Raw genomic sequence first — 18,920 nt, 5'->3', positions numbered from 1 at the left:
TAGCAGAGAAAAACTTTAATTGCCCTCAACAAATGACACTGCATATTGTATTGCCATAATTTTCAAACAAGACTTTTTTTTCTTTTACAAAGAAATGTTAGAGAACAGAATATATATTTCTATATAAAAACCCAACCAAGTGATTAACATTGTTCAAACGAATATGTAATGACTATAATACTTAGCAACTGATTTTGGAAGAGCATGAAAAAAAAAAAAAAGTATAACAACCAAAACCTTTAGCTTACAATGCCAAGATGACCTTTGTGCAATAACACCAGTATTGGGGAAAGTCGGGCTCTGCTGCACAGGCCCAGATCTGAGATCTGTTACCTAGACTTCTATGTTTATTTTAGCGAAGCGGTATTGTAATGAAGTAGGGTTGCGCAGAAGCAGCAGGCCTCTTTGTTCCACCGGCTGGTTGAGGAGAGTATGGAGGAGGCCAGGGACACTGACAAGCCCCAGGGCTTCCCCACAGCCAGCAGACAGGGTGAAGTCCCCCTGGGTCACCCAGCCCAACGTCACACGGGAGCAGTGTGACGTGACACTGGGCAAAGGATCAGGCCACAGTCCCAGGATGAGGTCTGAGGAAGAGGCTGATTCAGGGTCTTTAGCTGGAGTGTGGCTCGATGTCGAGGTCTGATCGGATAGGGCGACGGGAGTGGCAGAGATGGCAGCAGAGGGCTGGCCCACAGATGAGGTAAGGCTTGGGTCAGAGATGGCAGCAGAGGGCTGGGCCACAGATGAGGTAAGGCTTGGGGCAGTGGTCGTAGTCTGGCCGTGGACAGAGGCAGAAGAAGGTAGTTCTGAGCCCTTGTTCTCAGACTTGCATGACAATGAGGAAGATGTTGCAGGTTTTTTTGAACCCTTCTTGTGGCTTTTTATTTGGCTCTTGAAGTGGTCTCTGTGAGGGGGTTCCTGTGGACCGCTGAAGTCAGGCTCTTTTTTCTTCAGCCGTGTCAGGTCTTCGTGGGTGGGCACACACACCAGAGCATGTAGCTCCGGCTTCCCCTTTGCCAGCAGCGAGAGACGAACCCATACCAAAGTGTTCCGGTGAAACGACGTCACGTGTGAGTGATCAAGAGGTGTCACCTCCCCCACGCGTAGTGACCTCTGACCTCTTGAGGTTGTGGGTCTGCACCAACCAGAGAGCAGTTTCAGAGACTTTCTATTTCTGGGAAACACAGAAACAACCCATTGGAATTCAGGGGAATATTTATCACGGTTTATCATTTAAAAGGCACATTTTTTTAAATCACACTAATAATTGCTTTGAAAGTGACCAAAATAAAAAACAAAGCCAAAAGCCCATAAAATCAATCCAATTTTCTGCTCATAGAATCGTCCATTACTCAAAGCCAGTGTGACATTTTTATGAGGATAGATGCAACTCTTCACCTCTACTAATCTGATATATTGCAGCAATTTAAAGCTGGATGTACTTTGGGTTTTCTCATCAGGAGTTATGATGAAAGGAAGGTAGACTGGAGGAGGGCTATGCATCAAGTCTGTCAAACACTGCAATAGGGTCTCATTGAGAAAACAAAAGGGAAAAGATAAGTGACGATTAAAACACCAAAAGGCAAAAAAGGAAGAAAACACTAGAGTTGCACAGCTCAAGGGACTTTTATAAGTCAGTGGAATGAATGGGGTTCATTAGTGGATGGATTTAGAGTACTTTATCTCAGTTAATTCCAATATATCAATCTAGCTTTGATTCTCAACTAAATCCTCAGTATGAAATAGAATAAGACAACAGAAAACACCATACCTCAGAAGACTGAAGCTACTCTGTGGCACCATTGGTGTCACATCAACTTCGGCACCATGCATGGCATGCTGCATGTCTGGTTGGATCCGACTCTGTCCCCTGTCGCCCTCCCTCGTGATGAGTTCCCACTCTTCAGCCAGCTGTTGCCAGGGACAACGGAAGGGAGCCAGGCAGCCATGTTTAATATAATTGGTCCGTTTGGCAGGCGGACGCCTACATGAGAAGGTGAGAAGGTTAAACCCTTGTCAAACTGTCAGGGCAGCCCTGACAATTTATATAACAAATCCTGCCTGCTGAAGAGTGGATTATGGAGGATGAGTAACACATAGCCTTATTACCATCTCATCAGCATAGATAGGAAGTTATGTGTAATGGAAATTAATCAGGGTCAAATCTGTGGAATGCTTACTTTCCTTCTAATTAATCTCCCATTATCATCAACTCAGGTCTTAGGCTATTCAATGTTCTGACCTTTTGAACTTATCCGAGAGTTGGGTTTCTTGCTCCTGCTGAAAGCGTACACCTGCAGGGCAGTCTGGGTAGTCATGAGGAAAGTGAGAAGCTCCTTTATTCTGGGAGTGTTTCAGACTCATCTTCAGACCACCAATGCGAACTCCTCTATACACCTTGTGGTCAAAACAAAAACACAAAAAAACACTTTAAAAAGGAAGTTTAAAGCAAGTCTGGCTAGGTTTCAACTCATGGCATTTATCATTCTTTACTTGACAAAGCAAAATTAAACTGCATGAAACAACTGTTCATCCCTAGTATTATTTCAGGACAATTTCGCAAAATATCATGATTCCGAATACTAATAGTTAAGAATCAGAACACCCATCCAAAAAACTGCAGGCCAACAGTCAGAATAATGTACACTTCTTCTCTTGTATTTTTCAATCTCTTGTATTAATTAATCGCCTCTCCTCCCAAGGAGAGGACCTCTCCTCCCAAGGAGAGGACCTCTCCACGGTCACGGAAGTATCAGATCCGACCCCACTATATGATGTTGTTTGGGAGTTTATAAACAGATTTTGCAGTTGAACCACTCCAGAGCCAGAGGTTGTCACGTGGAGGGGAATGTATACGCCACGCATTCTGACGAAGACACTTTTACAAAGGAGACACTTGTATCCTCACGGATCCTCCAAAAGCAAATTAACATTTGGTCAAATTGGAGGACAACTACCCTTCTATAACAACTTACCAGTGGGACCCAGAAAGCCATCCCCCACGCCTTGGGCAGCAGCAGGTCCCAACCAGCCCCCCAGGAGCTCATCTCCTGTCCCACCTGCTTCCCGGGCTGCTGAACTAGCAGGACAGGGACCCTGCCCTGCAAAGGAGTGGGGCTGAGCCTGGAGCCTGGCACCAGCATCTCACTCTTCATCCGGTTCAACTCCTGAGGTAAAACACAGCAGAGTGTTATACATACTTCTACGATATGTGTTTCATACAAAAACATATACAGTAATAGAATTCTGTGCAAGTGTTATTAAAAGTTTGTGAGTAGTGGTAAAGAGATAATGACTTGTTACCTGTGCTGAAATCATGTTGTGTGTGACGTTGTCACGGACAGACTGGTCCCACAGGGAGCTCTGACTGCAGTGCTCTGGTACCCCACGCAACATCAGCTCTCTCCTATTCTCCTCATTCACCTCTGAGACAAACAAGACAAAGCACAAAAATGCACACTCCTACTGTACATGACTAGCTTCACATGCTACTTAAAGCATAATGACATTTTGAGAATTTTGTCTTATATAGGTTGTTAATGGTACTTTCAGCAGCTGTCAAAGTTTCCCAAGGGAGTTAGTTGGCTTGGAACAAATTAATAGGTGATAGTAGACACCTTTTGTGAAGAAATTAAACAAATGTTCCCTTATTAACCCATTGATGCCTGAGGCCGAATCTGGGAACGCCTTCTAGGGCCTGACCTAAGGTTTCTAAAAACCTTCAAATTCTGATTAATTATTTTTTAAATAGTTATGTTGCTACATGTATAGCAATAGCTGATGAGACGCAGAGAGCGCGCCGGCATCAAGGGTAGAACAACGTATACGTTGCATCAGGCATCAATGGGTTAAATACCGTAGGCGGTGGCTGAAATGTGCCTGAATAATGTGTTTTATATTAACTGTACAATATGTGAAGACATTGAGGGCAGGATAAAGGGACACGTTGTGAGCTTGTAGATCGGCTATTTTGGGTGTGCGGAACCGCCGCCGCGCAACTAAGTATAGGCCTACACAATCGAAACTATGAGAATAATTTGGGCTGCAGCTGCAGCAGGGCAGACTGGTTGGGTCATTTCCTAGTGTTTAAAATGAGAGATTCCTCTAAATGTAAAAGAAAAATAAGGTGCCTCATCCCCTCTCTCTCTCGAAAAGCAACTAAACTTGCTGTTGAAAAGCTGGTAGTTTTTTTTGTTTTTGCGGGCCGTGGGGCCAGGGTTGTTGATTAATATATTGTTTTGCGGGGCAGGTTGGTGCTGGCTGGCTCCCGGGACGGGACGGGCGGGTTATGCAAAAAAGCCGGCCCGTGCAACACTACCACCTGGCCTTACTAATTAGCACATATATGGGCATTCCCAGTCCCGTTGTTTCATGGCGTCTTACTGGTACTAAGACTATAAAAATGCTTCGATATTGCTTGTTCAGTAACATCTTTTAATTTCAGTGACTGTCCCTCTGACATGGCATTTACAGCATCACAAATGTTAACGTTTTGCCATTGCTGGGTTTTGATTTCTCTGTAATGCCAGTACTTCAAATTCAACTTCTACCCTGACTAAACTGTCCACTCCTCATTCGTTGACCTAGAGAGCAAATCAGTAAAATGTTGTCTGTCACTGAGGGTGTTGGCCGAGTACAGGGTCCTGCCAGGATTCGAACCTGGTTCATCTGCATGGCCTGGCAGAGGCTCCCCTGGAGCACAGAACCAGATGCGTACTCATTGCAACAGCCTCAGAAATACAAACAACACCCTGATTCACTATGGACAACATTCACCAAATACCAGGAAACTTGACATGGAGCAGTGTACATAACGAACTGTACTGAGAACAAGTTATACACAGGCTAATAATTTGCATCAGTGAGAGCCATTGTATGTCCGTTAGGCCTGATTTTACCTTGCGCCTGCTTTATATCGGGCACTGCTTTGACCCTCATCTTGGGTAATGTCAACCTGGGGTCATCCACTGTTAGACCTAGAACTGTGCCTGGAGGGACCTCTCCTGTGGAGTAGATGCCTGTAGAGATCACTTATGGTTAGACATACTGTACATATACACAAACAGACAAAACACGGAGAAAACGCATGAGCAGCCAACCTTTCAGTGTCATAAAGACATCAGCTTGTTGTCGATGTAGGGTCATCTTTTGCTCATCCTTGCAATGCTCAGGCCACCAAAGGGAAGATGTCTGGGATTTGCTGATGGACTAAAAGAAAATACAAAAAGTCCATTCAGTTTAAAGATATACATCAGCTGGTCTCTGCTTTCCATGCTGGTAATTTCCCTTTGCTTACATCACAATCTGTGGCAGCTTCAAGTGTTTCAGTCAGAACAGAATGAGACTGTGGTCCGATCAGCCGATAGCGTACCATCTCCATTGTCAGGTCGCTGCAACAGAAACAACAGCACAATACAAAAGCAAATTAAGCGATTTTCAGGTAAATACTTGGTAACGGAAAGTACTAAATTTGGATTAGGTTTAAAAATAAAATAAAAAGTAGACTGAATACTTTATACTAATTCCAGTTGAGCCGGATGTCCAGGTTACTGGAGTGGTGGGAGATCTGGTTCCGTCACCCAGGATCTTCTTAGCTGGTGGGCCATTTTCAGAATCATTCTTACAACTGCGCTTCCTTTTGGTTCCTGGGGCCTGCTGCTTCTTTGGAGGGGTCATTTCAGACTTGGTTTCCGGGTCTGGGTTGGCAGTAAGCTCTGCTGTGGCGACGACTGGAGCAGCTGGTGGAAGTATGGGCTCGCAACAGTGACACACATTTTGTAACTCAGGAAGGAGGTCCTGGAAGACGACAAGTTTTCAGAGTTAGCCAACGTGATGATGTTTAATTACATTTTGTTGACAGACATGCATCTCCGTTTCAATATAAAGAAACATTCACTGCTCTGTTCTACAAATCCATTACTAATTAGGTATGGGTATTTGACAGAATACCACCAAATGTTAATGTAATGAACTAAAAAGATTAGTAAAATGCTTTACATCTCCATTAAAAACCTGTACCTGTTTAAGAGTGGGATGAACCCAGATCCACAGCTGTCTATGAGTTGAGCCCTGTGTACGGGGTCTCCACATGAAGGTGACAGGTCCCAGGGCCTGTGAGGGGTACTGTCCTGCTTTATAGACCATTGTGCTGCCCTGTTTTCGACCCAGCAGACATGCCGCCGCAGCAAACGTTGGTCCTAGAACCACACACAAAACACACCACTATGATTACTGCTGTTCCAAATATCACCGTTATGAATCAAGTCGGGTGACACGATTGTATGAATAGCACTGGTCCAACATCAGGCTCATTATTCTGAAAGCTGTGTAAGTAATGTCCATACAATTTGTGAATGCATGGCCCATCAATTTATGAAATACCCATTGTACTTGTTTTCTTTCAGAGTAGAGAGTACTCATTGTACCCGCTGCTTACTACTACCATTATGTCGTTATGATCGACTAAATATGGATACAGGATTGAAGTCGATAGGTCGGACGGTGTCAGAGTTATGCCTGGGACAGATACAGTATACAAGAATAGAAATCTGCACACCAGTATCGCTGCTCCCAAATGCATTTTACTAGGTAAAGAAATCCAAAAATGAATACATTTATTTATTCTTTGAAATAATTTATCCGATTAACTTTTTGATCAAGCAGCCAGCCTAGTAGCTTTGGGATGTGTGTCTTAGCCAGACAGATACAAGGTACATTACATAGACCCAGGGCTTTAACGCAGCCTGGCAGCGTGTCGCGGATTCGAGTCCTGATCCCCCCCCCCTCCTGTCAACCTACTGTGATCCATCAATAAATGCCACACACACACAGTGTGGGATAGCATATGCAGTATTTATCACTAGTGTGTTCTCACCCACGTCTTTGCTGGTCAATTGTGAGAGGGAAGCAAGCAGCTGGTCTTCTGCTCCCAGCAGCTCTATACAGCAGTAATATGAAAGGTCCTGTTTGGGACAATCAGAAAAGCAAAGTAATGTCAATGACATCGACTGTGACATGACAGCCAGTTTACCTAACTTAATTGTATTATAGGGGGGGAAATACTGTATATCCTCTTACTGGTCAAATCCTCAGTGTTAATTTATCCATTTGTAACAGAGTGCACAAAAGGAATTTGGAAACCCTCACAGTTAAGTCTCAGGGTGCATACTTAGTTTAGACTAGTCATTGGTTAAGGTTAGGTTTAGGTGTGAGGGTTTGAGATCGGTTGTAGTTGTAGGACGAATGACTGGTCTAACCAATGATTAGTCTAAACCAAAAACTGTCTAAACTAAGTACTGCACCCTTAAGTCTTGTGTTTTTTCCTATGGTTCTAAGAGAGCCTTCGTGTAACGTCTGGTGCAAAATCATGTTCAATTACTAATTAACACTGTCTATGCCGTACATTGGACCCCAGGAAGAGTAGTCTTCACTGTAGTGAGGACTAATGGGGATCCGTAATAAACAAACAATAAAGTACCTGCATCAGGCAGTGGCTGTTCATGGCCCTGTAACAGGCTCGGTAGCACTTGTAGGTAGGTCTGTCGCCAAGACAGTAGCCCCACTGTTTCAGCATGTGGAAGCGCTTGGCGTGCCAAATGTGAGTCTCCAGCCACACGTTCTTTCTCTGGCGCCGGTTGAACTCCAGCAGTAGGTTACCATGACGCCGGCGGGCCTTGCGGCTCTTGTTCTTGGCCTGCACCTTCTTCTGTCCGACGTGCTTCTCCCGCTGAAGGAAGCGTTGGCCAATAGAAAGGTTATAGGTTATGATAAGGAATGTGAAGGGCATTGTGTGTCACCCGCTTTGAATGTTATCAACCTATAATCACCAATATGTATATATATGTAATCAGACCATGCAATGGAGCAATATAGACATTCCCTACATACTGCCTACATGATTTACTTTGTGTTATATTTTCTTTTGTGCGTTTGTTGTTTGTATTGTTTATTTCCCTTTTTTGTGCAGTCTGTGTTTTTTTATTTTTTTATTGCACAGCTGCCCCCCTTTGCCAAACTTGTAGACTTTTGTATTGTTCTTAATTGAACTTTTAATCTGTTTTAAATCAATGACCTCTTCCATACAGGAAAGGATTCCAAATCTTCCTTTCCTTGCATTGTATTTTTGTTTTATAAATAAATAAACCTAAAAAACCTGCCTACCGCGAGTAGGCGACTAGGAAACACAGAAGTGAAATTACTGCATACTGGGCTCCATTGCATGGTCTTGATGACAGAGATTAAATCATCTGATAACATCCGAAACCGCTGTGTGTGTGTGTGTCTGTATATACAGTATGTGAAAGGAAACCAGACAGAGAGAAGAGTGATAGAGAAGAGTGTATGTGTGCTCAGCAGTGATCTATAAACAAAAACTGTGGATTGGAAACTTGAGAAAAAGGAGGAAAATGTAAAATGTCTGATTCATTGACAAAATATCTATATTAAATAAAAAACACGCTTCTCGACTAATCAAAAAGTAATCATAGAAGAATCACTATAAATAATGTTTTGTTGCAGGCAGCTCTAGTGTGCATTCCTTCATGTATGAGTGGTGATGCGTACCAGCCTGTTGGCCATTTCCCTCAGCCTACACGGCAGTCTTTTGGTGTTGTGGCTCATGGCTCTCCTCCTCATGTGTTTAGGCAGGGCCATAAACACATTGCAGCTGCCTGTGGGCTTAGTGACAGCTTTCAACATGGTCGTCACCTCCGCAGCCCTGGCCCTGGCAAATGTTTTGGCTGGAGAAGAGGTGAAGAGTTTGAATAAATTTCACTTGTTCCATTTCCTTGTTGACTATAGAGGTGCAACATGAATGCTGTGTGACATGAAGTGAAAACACCTCAAGCCTCAATACCTGTACATACATGTCATTGCATATTCACAGCTTCTAATGGCTTTTTCCTATACAGTCATTAAATCATTACTTAGCTGAATAATTCAGTTCAGTCAATGCCGATTAAACAGCAGTGTATTGTTAATTTCATTAGTACAATCTTCTGTATAACATTTGTTTGCCCTTACCAGTGATGGTCTTGGGCATCTCCTCGGCATAGCCCCCTCCGTCTCTCTGGTGTCCACGGACCCATCCACCCTGATGTTGAGAGCCGCGCTGCCTTGCTGTAGAGGGACCATACCTATCTTGACCTTGGAAAAGATAATCACTTTTGTCAGTTCATTCACATCAATGACATCATGTCTAGATTCCATCTAGACATGTAGATCTGTAAAATCTACATGGCATGTATCACAAGGTGATTATCATCATCCTAGTATATTTAATTTGTCAACAGTGAATTGTAAGGGATATAATTGACCTGCTTAAGGCCACCATTTTGCACAATTTAATCATTTCACACACGATGGAGAGTACTCCATCGATTGATGACTGACACGTTTGCCAATGAATTGAAAGAATGTGCTGACTGTGAAATGTGCTGATCACTCAGATACCTTACCAAGGCAGAAAGTGAAAACAAACAGTGGCATACAGACACAGGAGCACAAAAGAAACATCCATTTATTTATCAATTTCTAACTCTGGGAGTGCACAAAAGTTAATTTGTTCACTCCCGAGTTGAGGTGCTGTACTGGTATATCGTTTGGACAAATAAGTTTGATCCAAGGCATAAATACCTATACCATGGCGTGGAGTGTCTCCATTCTGTGGTGTGTCTTTATTCTGCGAGCTGCACGGCTCATTTTGAGGAGAGGATGGATACTGCACACTGGCAGGCTGGTTCCTCATCTTCTTGTCCCGCATCCTGCGTTTAGCCGACATTGTCTCTAAAGAAACATTTATAGATTTAGCGTCAGGTCAGGCAGGTTTATTATGTGCTGCAGAGAGAGAGAGCTGACACAGCTTATCTAACGTGGGATCATGTGTCACTATGGTGAGCTACAGTAAAACGTGTTTTTAGCACAATATTAGAAATCACACGGTACCACGCTTATTACAAAATGCATTTGTATTATATTTACCTTGGGAATCTGCAAAGTAAATTAAATGTCAAAATCGAAAGATATGTCTAAATCTGTCCGTGCGTGGCGTGCGCACATCTCTTCCCAACATGTGAGTTTTCGGTTTTGCTGCAACTTCCTTCTTCCGTGAAACGAGCTGACTTAATATCCGCTTCGGGTTACGTACGATAGGTCATGATGTAATGTATGTTGTATTGGCGCAAGGAAGGAACACTTCGACAAAACAATAATAAGCAAGCATATGTTTAGCAGCATGAGAGGCTACATTTTTAATTGAGTCGGTTTTTTTGGTACATTTAAGCTAAATACATGTCTGGTTTAAAATAAAAGCTCAATAAAAATCAATGTAAATTATGTTCTGTACATCTACATCATCAATTATGGTAAAAAGGTTGTTTTTTTGCCACAGCCAATGTGTATTGTGTAGGCTCTGTCATCTTTACCTCTGTCTTTCCTACGATAGTAAAGCAATTATTTCATCTATAGATCAAAAATACAATTTATAATCATGGCTGCGATCATCAGGAGGATAATCCACACAGTGAAAGCACCTGCAGCTATTGGCCCTTACAGGTGAGATGTCGACTTTATGAACTTGGTCGAACCGTCCAAGTGTCATGTCATGTGTCCATTGACAGCAGTCAGTGACATCTCATAATACTATACATCTGTCCCTGTTACTTCCATCCGATCAAACAATCTAATCTCTAGGATTAGAGATTAGAGTTAATGTGGATAAATACATTCACTAAAGATTTTTTTTTCTCCACATTATGTATTCTTTCTGAATATGTTAGGGGCGTGTGCATTTCGTCCAATAGTGTGGCAGATAAGTAAGCCTGGGACCGAGGCTAGTGGCAGTGTGGGCAGGGGGGGGGGGGGGGCGCAATGAGAACTGCATTTGGGGACAAAGTACAGTTTGTAGGAGAAATAACTACTGAGTTCTCCCACTACTGAGTGCTGTCCATGTGTGGCAGCAGAAGGCAGTTTTGGGATCTCAGCTTTGCTGGGGTATTGTTTATCTAGCCTACTGACTGACCAGTGGTTGACATGACAATAGATCAACAATTTTAATTCCAGTGTGTCAAAGTATAACATTTGTTATAGTGGTTTCAATGTTTTCATCTTTAGGCTATTCTCAGCAATGTAATGTTATAGATTGGAAAATGCTCCTACAAAACTAAATAAAAGAGGGAAATGACCACTTGAGAAAATATGATTGGATCCATTATCAATGATACCTTTCTTATTGTCTTATCCAGCCAAGCGGTGGTGGTTGATCGGACCATGTATGTCTCAGGACAGCTGGGTATGGACCCTGCCAGTGGACAGCTGGTTGAAGGAGGTGTTCAGGCCCAGGCCAAACAGGTGATTGGTCAGAAACTCCCCTCAGTAACTGATTTAAATCTCAAGACGTTAAACCAGAAACTAAAACCTGGAAGACTGAATTAGACTATGTGGTTTTTGATTGGCGCGCTTCTTCTATTACACTGTACTTATACATGATGGCAGGACTTGGTTCAACGACGAGTTCTCTGTAATAGTTGGAGACGAACTGGTCAATGTCTTTCTTGAAGGTCTAGTCTTGCAGATATACAGGAAGTCTCATTGGAATCTATAGTATATTGATGTTTTGTGACTTAGAGGTCGCTGGACTCGGTCTCTGGGTATCACTGACCACCAGTGGTACATGGACGGCAGGTGATCCTGGGTACAGCAGTGGCTACATACAGAAAGCAATTATATGGTTATCATATCAAACCAACCAAAGAAGTGATAATGGAGAATTAAATCTCAGCCCTGCTGTACACACAAGAATAGACTTATAAAAAACCTTTACAATTTGTTCAAACAGGCTCTTGTGAATATGGGTGAAATCCTTAAAGCCGCTGGGTGCAATTATGAGAATGGTGAGTCTGAAAATTATCTGAAAATCAGTGCCTGATTGGTTCATTTTAAATGGCACTTGTAGGCTGACCTTTACACCTGATGTTGTAGGCGTCCCACATGGTATTTTCTCTTTCATTCCATAGTTGTCAAAACCACGGTGCTTCTAGCTGACATGAATGACTTCACCAACGTGAATGATGTTTATACACAGTGTAAGTATAACATACTGGTATTTTTGTTTTTGTTTTTCCAACAAGTTAATCATGGCAATATCTCATCATTACATTTCATAGTCCTTGTAACATGTTGAATTGATGTCAATTCATGGGTCATCCCTTAAATCCTGCACTACACACTTCTTCCACTGGGTGTCAGTGTAGACCAAGGAACTTATGTGAACTACACAGTATAGGGCCACGTAGACTTGTAGTGTGGGGGTAGTAATTAATTTATTTATTGTTTGTGATTACTCATTTATACTTCCTTACCTTGTTTTCTGTAGAACAAATATTGATTCTGACTGTAGATAACATATTGACTTTTCTTCTGAGGTATACATTGGATGTTGTTGAAGCAGATGATGATCAGACCACATACTTGTATTTTCAACATTCAGCATGTTTGACAAATCTGTAGCAGTGTTGTCAAGCACAGTGCTAAGCATGCGTTATTTCTACCCGGCACTGACACACAGTGATATGCCACCCATGTCACTGAGTGCACAGGATGAAACATGAGCTTCTGCTGCCAAGGGATCAGGTCTTTTACTACAGTAGGTGGCAGCTAACAGGCCACATCTGATGGCATGTCTACACAGTAACATTCTCAGTGTTAATGTAACCCTGAGAATGGACAAAACAAATGTAACTAAATGGACCTGTGCGATACACTCAGAAGAGAGTCAAGATAGATGATTGATTGATTGATTGAAATATTTATTAACAGTTTGCAGAATTACAGTACATTTCAAGCACAAACTCAATACAAAGACTGTTAACTGTGAGTGGACGACCCAATTAAGCATTACACTTGTTTACAAGAGGGTCCACCTTGTTCAATTCATCAAAACATTTAGAGACGTACAAATAGACACTTCTATATACCGGTAGTCAAAGAACAGAACAGGAATTCATCATAAAGTAGGTTAAAAAGGGAAAAGAAACATATACAGTGAGGGGAAAAAGGTGGGCTGTGGGGGGGATTCAGATTTTACGGGGGCCAGTTTCGAATTGCAGCCGTCCGTAGGTGCCCCTTGAGAGCGGTTTTGAAGGAGTCAAGGGATTCGCATGTCTTAATGACTGTTGGTAGGGCGTTCCACATTTTGGTGGCAACATAATCTGCTGGGTTCTATGAAGAGAAAGTTCTTCCTGTAGAATTTTGAGCAGCATTAAACAATGTAAAGCTCTGTTGCTGCTGGTCCGACTAACAAATTACAATCGATAATTGAAAAATTGCATTTATTTCGATAAACAGATAAAGGTTTTTGTTGAAGCCTCATGGATAACAGGACATTTTATGTGCGCTTTTGGCAGGGCAAGTCATGTGGTGGTGTCATGAATGTGAAATAGCAGAAAACAGTCGAGAAAAAGAAGACTACGAGATCAGACAGATCATGTAGATACATATAAATGTTTTATAGCCTTGATAAATATAATGCACACACTTGACTCCATGTGAAACATCATGGTTGCAAACCAGTGCTATAGCACAGATGAATGGAGATTCCGTCATGCCACTAAATCATCTATCATTGGTCTTAACATAATATACCATACAGTACGGCCTCGTCTTGTGAGATTATAACCACAGATCATGAGTTGAATCACTAGCAAGTAGCAGTTCTATTCATGTTAAAACCAGGTTTGAACTGAACCAACTTCCTGTCTACCTTACAAACTCTGTGTGTGCGTGAGTCTCAGTTTGTCTGCCTGTATATGTATCTACTGTATTGTTAATTTTATCCTCTGTTATGTAATACATTACACAGTTTTCACCACCAACTTCCCCGCCAGGGCTGCCTACCAGGTAGCTGGTTTACCCAGAGTGAGTACCTGATAATAACCTTTGGCTTTTACCACATAGATGGTGCTTGATCCAAAAATCATTGATTTTCTTTCTCTTTCTCTCTCTAGGGTGGACTTGTAGAGATTGAGGCTATAGCCGTGTTGGGTCCTCTCACTGATGCCTCCTAATGTAAACATTCACATGATAGAAAAATTGAACATATGATCTGTGAATCATGTTGTTTAGAATAGTTTAGAATAGTTTCCTCTGAATATTCAATTTTTATATTTTCTAAAAACCTATACAATATTAAGACATCAATGTTTTTCTGTCTTTACTTTACTTTATTTGTTTATTTAGTCGGGACAATGTACATTAATGAACATTACATTAAAAATGCAGTGTAAATATACCAGATTTAGCAAAACATGCTAATTTCCATCTGCAGTCCCCAGACATCGAACATCAAACAGTACAAACAGGGCTGACATACAGGACATAGCATACAAATACCTAGTACATTTCGAACGTATTAAGACTAGTAAGAATAAAAAATAAGAAAAGATTAAACTATTATTAGGGTAGGTTTACTCTAATAAGCTCTCTGACACAGCATAAAAAGAGATACACCTAAAATAATTATAAATGGTTGCAGCTTTGATTTTCAAGCAACCATTTTTTCAAATTGTATTTAAAGGAGGAAAATGTGGCACATTCCCTTATATGCAGAGGAAGTCCATTCCATTTTATACAGCCCTGTACTGAGAGGACATTTTGGCCGAATGTTGTTTGCCGGTGCGGCACTTCGCAGTCACCTCGAGTGGTTGCTCTGGTACTGATTCCCCTGTCGGGCTTTCGTTTGATGAATTCACTTAGGGGGGGGCGGGCACAGACCATGTAGGGTCTTGTATATGACCCCAACCTGTTTGAAAAATGTAAAGTTATCAAAGCTAAGCTAAAAAAATTGAGCCTCCGGAGGATGTTACAATGATGATATGAGTGGGGCTTCCTGTCAAACACCTTGAGCACACTCTTGTAGAGCTGCTCTATGGGTTTGAGAGTAGTCACACCTGTGCAAGACCAGTTTGTGAAACAGTATTCAATGTGTGATAGGATCATACAATGAAGATACGATCTGGCCGCTCCAGCTGTCAGGAATGGTCTAATTTGTTTAAAATTTTGAAGGTTGAATTTAATTGTATTAGTGACTTTCTTCACATGTTTTTTAAATGTTAGGGTTGAGTCTAAAATGACTCCGAGGTACTTGAACTCTGTGACAAGGTCAAGTTCCTCTCCACCCAGAAACACATTTGATGACTCCAACACAACTGGTCTTTTAGAGAAGGCCATGCAGACTGTCTTTTTGGCATTCAAGAGCAGACATGAATCTATAAGCCAGTCTTGAATGCTTGTCAGGGCTAAGGTTAGAATTATTGACACATCTGCATAGCTTTTTCCATGGGCAAGTACAACAGCATCATCTGCATACATCTGGAGATGTAGATTATTACATACTTCAGGTAGGTCATTTATGTACAGAGAGAACAAAATTGGACCCAGTATTGAGCCCTGGGGGACAACGGTGTGGTAGGGAGATTTTACACTGTTGACACTTACACACTGTTTTCTGGTGGATAGATAGGAACTAAACCATTCTATAGCTTCTGGGGAGAAATTAAAATGTGTTAATTTGGATAGGAGGACCTGGTGGCAGACGGTGTCGAACGCCTTCTTGAAGTCCAGGAACACCGCCATTGCACAGGGAGCTCTGTTCAAAGCACATTTTAATTTTTCTATGAACAGGCAGTTTGCTGATTCAGTGGAGTGGAAGAACTGTCACAAGGCTCATGATATCAGTCTTGTAATCAAGTCATCCTTGGATATTATACAAGAGGTCTTTCTTGTTTCACCACTGTTCTGTAAGTACAGGATTGTTCAGGCCCACTTTCACCTCATTAAAATGCATGAAGGTTTGGAAACAGCTTCTAAACTATTACCCCACACTTTATTTTGTATCAGCTCTTATTTCGGGTACAATGGCATGGTAGGACATGGCTGAGAAGAACCTTCTCTTGTTTGCTGTATTGTGTTACTGCATAGTAGCGACTGCGAGTCTGTCCTATGTGGGATAATGAATAGACAATAATTAATGCACAATACATTTGGTTAATTCACTTGGTGGTTGTTTTGTTTTTACATACTTGACAGACCTGTAACCTCATTTCATGGCAGGTGCATTTAGTTTTTTGTTCGTTAATACGAAATTGGCTACAGTACATATGTACAGCGTTAAACAGAAAACTAGTACTAAACGTTTCAGAACGGTACACACCACAATGTGCTGCTGTGGTGGCAACCCCCCCCCCCCCCCCCCCCGCTCTACCTTCAGACCAACCCTCCATCACGCCCCAGGACTGTACATTAAACAGGTAAGTAAGTAGCATTACAGACAAAGCTCAGAGATTGCATTATAGAATGTCAACTTGTCAAGGCCTTGCGTTGATATCAGCAGAGAGATATCAAAGATCAAACAAAAAACTTGAGCCCAACAACTTTCATTACATTTCCTAGAATCAAGAGAATGTTTTCTGGTAATCACTGGACTTCTAACATAGTATGCAGAACCACATGTTAGTTAATGTTAATGAAGTGCATAACATGGTGCAATTTAATTAATTATAATGTGCGTGGGATATTAGAAGTCCTCTGATGCCTTGTAACACTACTGTGTAGAACCAATGGTAAGATAAGTTTACCAAATGATCTCTTCATGTTCAGAGCATGATGCACTTGACCCATTTTGTAATGACATCAAATGATTATCTAATTAACGCAAGATGATATAGAGAAATACATACAAACGTAAATATACCATACAGTAGCTCTTTTAAAAATATGCTACACACTCCATATCTACGACAAGGAATTAAAGTTTGGTATGTAAACATGGCATGTATAACCAATAGTTCCATCATACTATGATGTTTGCTCTTGAGCTAATTCTGTCATCAGTGCTTATGGCATCAAATAATGTGATCCCCAGACTCACTAAAGCCTTTAAGTCCACAATTTTATATTCCCTCAATAACAAGAAAAAGATGTATATGTTTGTCAAAGATGATTGTATGGAATATCAAGAAGGCATGTTAGGATAATCGTATTAGTCAAGTAGTCCTGGATCCTCTTCATCCTCAAAGTTAATTAATAACTGTTGTTACATTTGGATTTCCATCCAAACATCATTTGTAATATTTTACCAAAAATATAAAGACATCTACTGTAAGCCTGCCTGCTTGCTCAGGGGATAAATTGAATCTTAACCATAAGGTAAAATGTGTCAGATCCTGTGTCTAGATGAGAAGCTTTGACATGATCTACAGTTGGAGGCCATCGATATTGTCCTTTTCTTTTTGCTGAGGTTTGCGTGATCTGCGCAAAAGGACAGTTAACCCATTTTGGGCGGGAACCCCTTTTGGTGTTTTAAACATTGTTATAATTTAGCTATTGAAAAATAGCAGATCTACAAGCTCATAGCGCGCCACCGAGTGGCGCGCTACGAGCTTGTAGGTCTGCTATTTTTGAAAAATCGTGAAAATATTTATTTCAGAAAACTGGAGGATTTAGAAGGATTATTTTTAAATTTTGAGGTCAGGCCTAAATGGGTCAAATGATAAGGGACAATATCGGTGGCACCCAACTGTAAATGTATCAATAGAAGGGCAGGGCTACAAAATACAGCCACCCCAATTGTATAAGTTATATTGTATCAACATAATACGCTTTAACGCCACAGCATTTATACGTAACTTAATATTTTAGTTGTATTGGTGTCACATATTGTGGAATATTTTAACTATTAGTGACGATGCTGAGAGACTGACCATGACACCAAGTAGATGCATCCTGGTCATTACCAAATTACGTCATTGATTGCATTCACAATTATAATGAAAATTTGTCTTAAAATATATTCCTCATAGAAGCTTACACTCATTGAAATAGTAATTAATTCACTGTATGCCAGTTTTATCTCATGGAGCTGTACAAGAAATGACTTAGCTGAAATTGGGACTGATGACAACAAAGTTTCTGAATAGAAACCTTCGTGGAGGTACTGTAAGCAGTGCATCAGGTTACTTCAGCTGACCTGTAGTTAATGTTACCAAGTGTATTTGGCTCCAGGCAGGTGTTTTCTCAGTGAAATATCCTATTATATTTCTCCATACATTGACTCTCCCCACTCAGTGTTCCATTTATTTATTTTAATTTTTTCACAGTAAATGTGCCATTTTTCCCCCCCCATTTTTCTATGTGCATGTGTATACATACTACAAATGTAATCCCCCCTCCCGCACCAGAGTAAGTGTCCAAGTGAACGTAACGTCTGTACAATATACATAAAATGATAGTCTGTGTGATGACAATTGTGTGAGAGTAAACATACAAAGACAAAAATAGAACCTGCTGATATAGACATGAGACATAGTGAAGATGGTAATAATACTGTAATAGTGTTGATCACTGTAGTATGCATGAAAGGTCCCTGATTACACCGGTTCCATGGATGTAAGATATTAATAATAGTAGAGAATAAGAAAAAAATAAAAAATAATAAAGAGATAAAAAAATAAAATAAACAGAAAATAAAATAAAATAGGCATGGTCAGGCCTCCGAGAGAGTCAGTAGATGTTTCCTCTACTGATTTTATTTCTTCCGTTTTCTACTCCCCCCCCCCCCCCCCCATCCTCTCCAGTGTTGCTTTATTCTATTGATTCCCAGTAGCCCATACATTTGTATCATCCATTAATTGATGGATATTCTTTACAAATCCCAAATTCTTTGTCATTATCTGACCTGTGACAAAGAAATTGGTGAACAATAACTTCAGCTATATTATTAGTCAGGGAATATTATCAGAATAATGTCAAATCTGGGAATAAATTTCGTAACAAGAATTTTCTTCACAAATTTTCGTACCAAGAATTTTCTTCACAAATGTGTTTGTAAAGGTGTCTACTAACATATCCCACATTGGTTTCTATTCAAC

General features: G+C 41.1%; 2 protein-coding genes across 3 annotated transcripts; one reads left to right on the top strand and one right to left on the bottom strand.

The window, feature by feature from the left end:
• pop1 (POP1 homolog, ribonuclease P/MRP subunit) lies at positions 1 to 10,104 on the bottom strand. 2 transcript variants are annotated; one of them, XM_079502719.1, is made up of 16 exons: positions 9,979 to 10,104; positions 9,634 to 9,783; positions 9,022 to 9,144; positions 8,563 to 8,738; positions 7,478 to 7,726; positions 6,875 to 6,962; positions 6,019 to 6,197; positions 5,513 to 5,796; positions 5,297 to 5,390; positions 5,100 to 5,208; positions 4,899 to 5,018; positions 3,304 to 3,425; positions 2,976 to 3,167; positions 2,243 to 2,397; positions 1,772 to 1,984; positions 1 to 1,174 (listed from the first exon to the last, which is right to left on the bottom strand). In XM_079502719.1, the coding sequence occupies exons 2-16, from the start codon at positions 9,776 to 9,778 to the stop codon at positions 334 to 336; spliced, it is 3,090 nt and encodes a 1,029-aa protein (XP_079358845.1). In that variant the 5' UTR covers positions 9,779 to 9,783; positions 9,979 to 10,104; the 3' UTR covers positions 1 to 333. The 2 variants fall into 2 exon arrangements, with proteins under 2 accessions (XP_079358845.1, XP_079358846.1); XM_079502720.1 differs by having other exon boundaries at positions 9,640 to 9,783.
• Positions 10,105 to 10,392: 288 nt separating this feature from the next.
• LOC306925685 (2-iminobutanoate/2-iminopropanoate deaminase-like) lies at positions 10,393 to 14,193 on the top strand. The gene is made up of 6 exons (XM_079504687.1): positions 10,393 to 10,551; positions 11,241 to 11,346; positions 11,834 to 11,888; positions 12,012 to 12,080; positions 13,856 to 13,911; positions 14,001 to 14,193. Exons 1-6 carry the CDS (start codon positions 10,487 to 10,489, stop codon positions 14,058 to 14,060), a joined length of 411 nt encoding a protein of 136 aa, XP_079360813.1. The 5' UTR covers positions 10,393 to 10,486; the 3' UTR covers positions 14,061 to 14,193.
• The last annotated feature ends 4,727 nt before the right edge of the window (positions 14,194 to 18,920 follow it).

This window comes from Electrona antarctica (genome assembly GCF_951216825.1).
Source record: "Electrona antarctica genome assembly, chromosome: 6".
Taxonomy (NCBI): Eukaryota; Metazoa; Chordata; class Actinopteri; order Myctophiformes; family Myctophidae; genus Electrona; species Electrona antarctica.
This window is presented reverse-complemented; position numbering and strand designations above follow the sequence as displayed.

What these genes read in the sequence shown, in the direction of transcription:
- pop1 (XM_079502719.1), bottom strand. Translation starts at nt 9,778, where the DNA reads ATGTCGGCTAAACGCAGGATGCGGGACAAGAAGATGAGGAACCAGCCT. An exon ending in TTCATCCCACTCTTAAACAG is followed by an intron (nt 5,797 to 6,018) that starts GTACAGGTTTTT and finishes GTCGTCTTCCAG; the next exon opens with GACCTCCTTCCTGAGTTACA. An exon ending in AAGCTGCCACAGATTGTGAT is followed by an intron (nt 5,209 to 5,296) that starts GTAAGCAAAGGG and finishes ATTTTCTTTTAG; the next exon opens with TCCATCAGCAAATCCCAGAC.
- LOC306925685 (XM_079504687.1), top strand. Translation starts at nt 10,487, where the DNA reads ATGGCTGCGATCATCAGGAGGATAATCCACACAGTGAAAGCACCTGCA. An exon ending in GAATGATGTTTATACACAGT is followed by an intron (nt 12,081 to 13,855) that starts GTAAGTATAACA and finishes TACATTACACAG; the next exon opens with TTTTCACCACCAACTTCCCC. An exon ending in AGGTAGCTGGTTTACCCAGA is followed by an intron (nt 13,912 to 14,000) that starts GTGAGTACCTGA and finishes TTCTCTCTCTAG; the next exon opens with GGTGGACTTGTAGAGATTGA.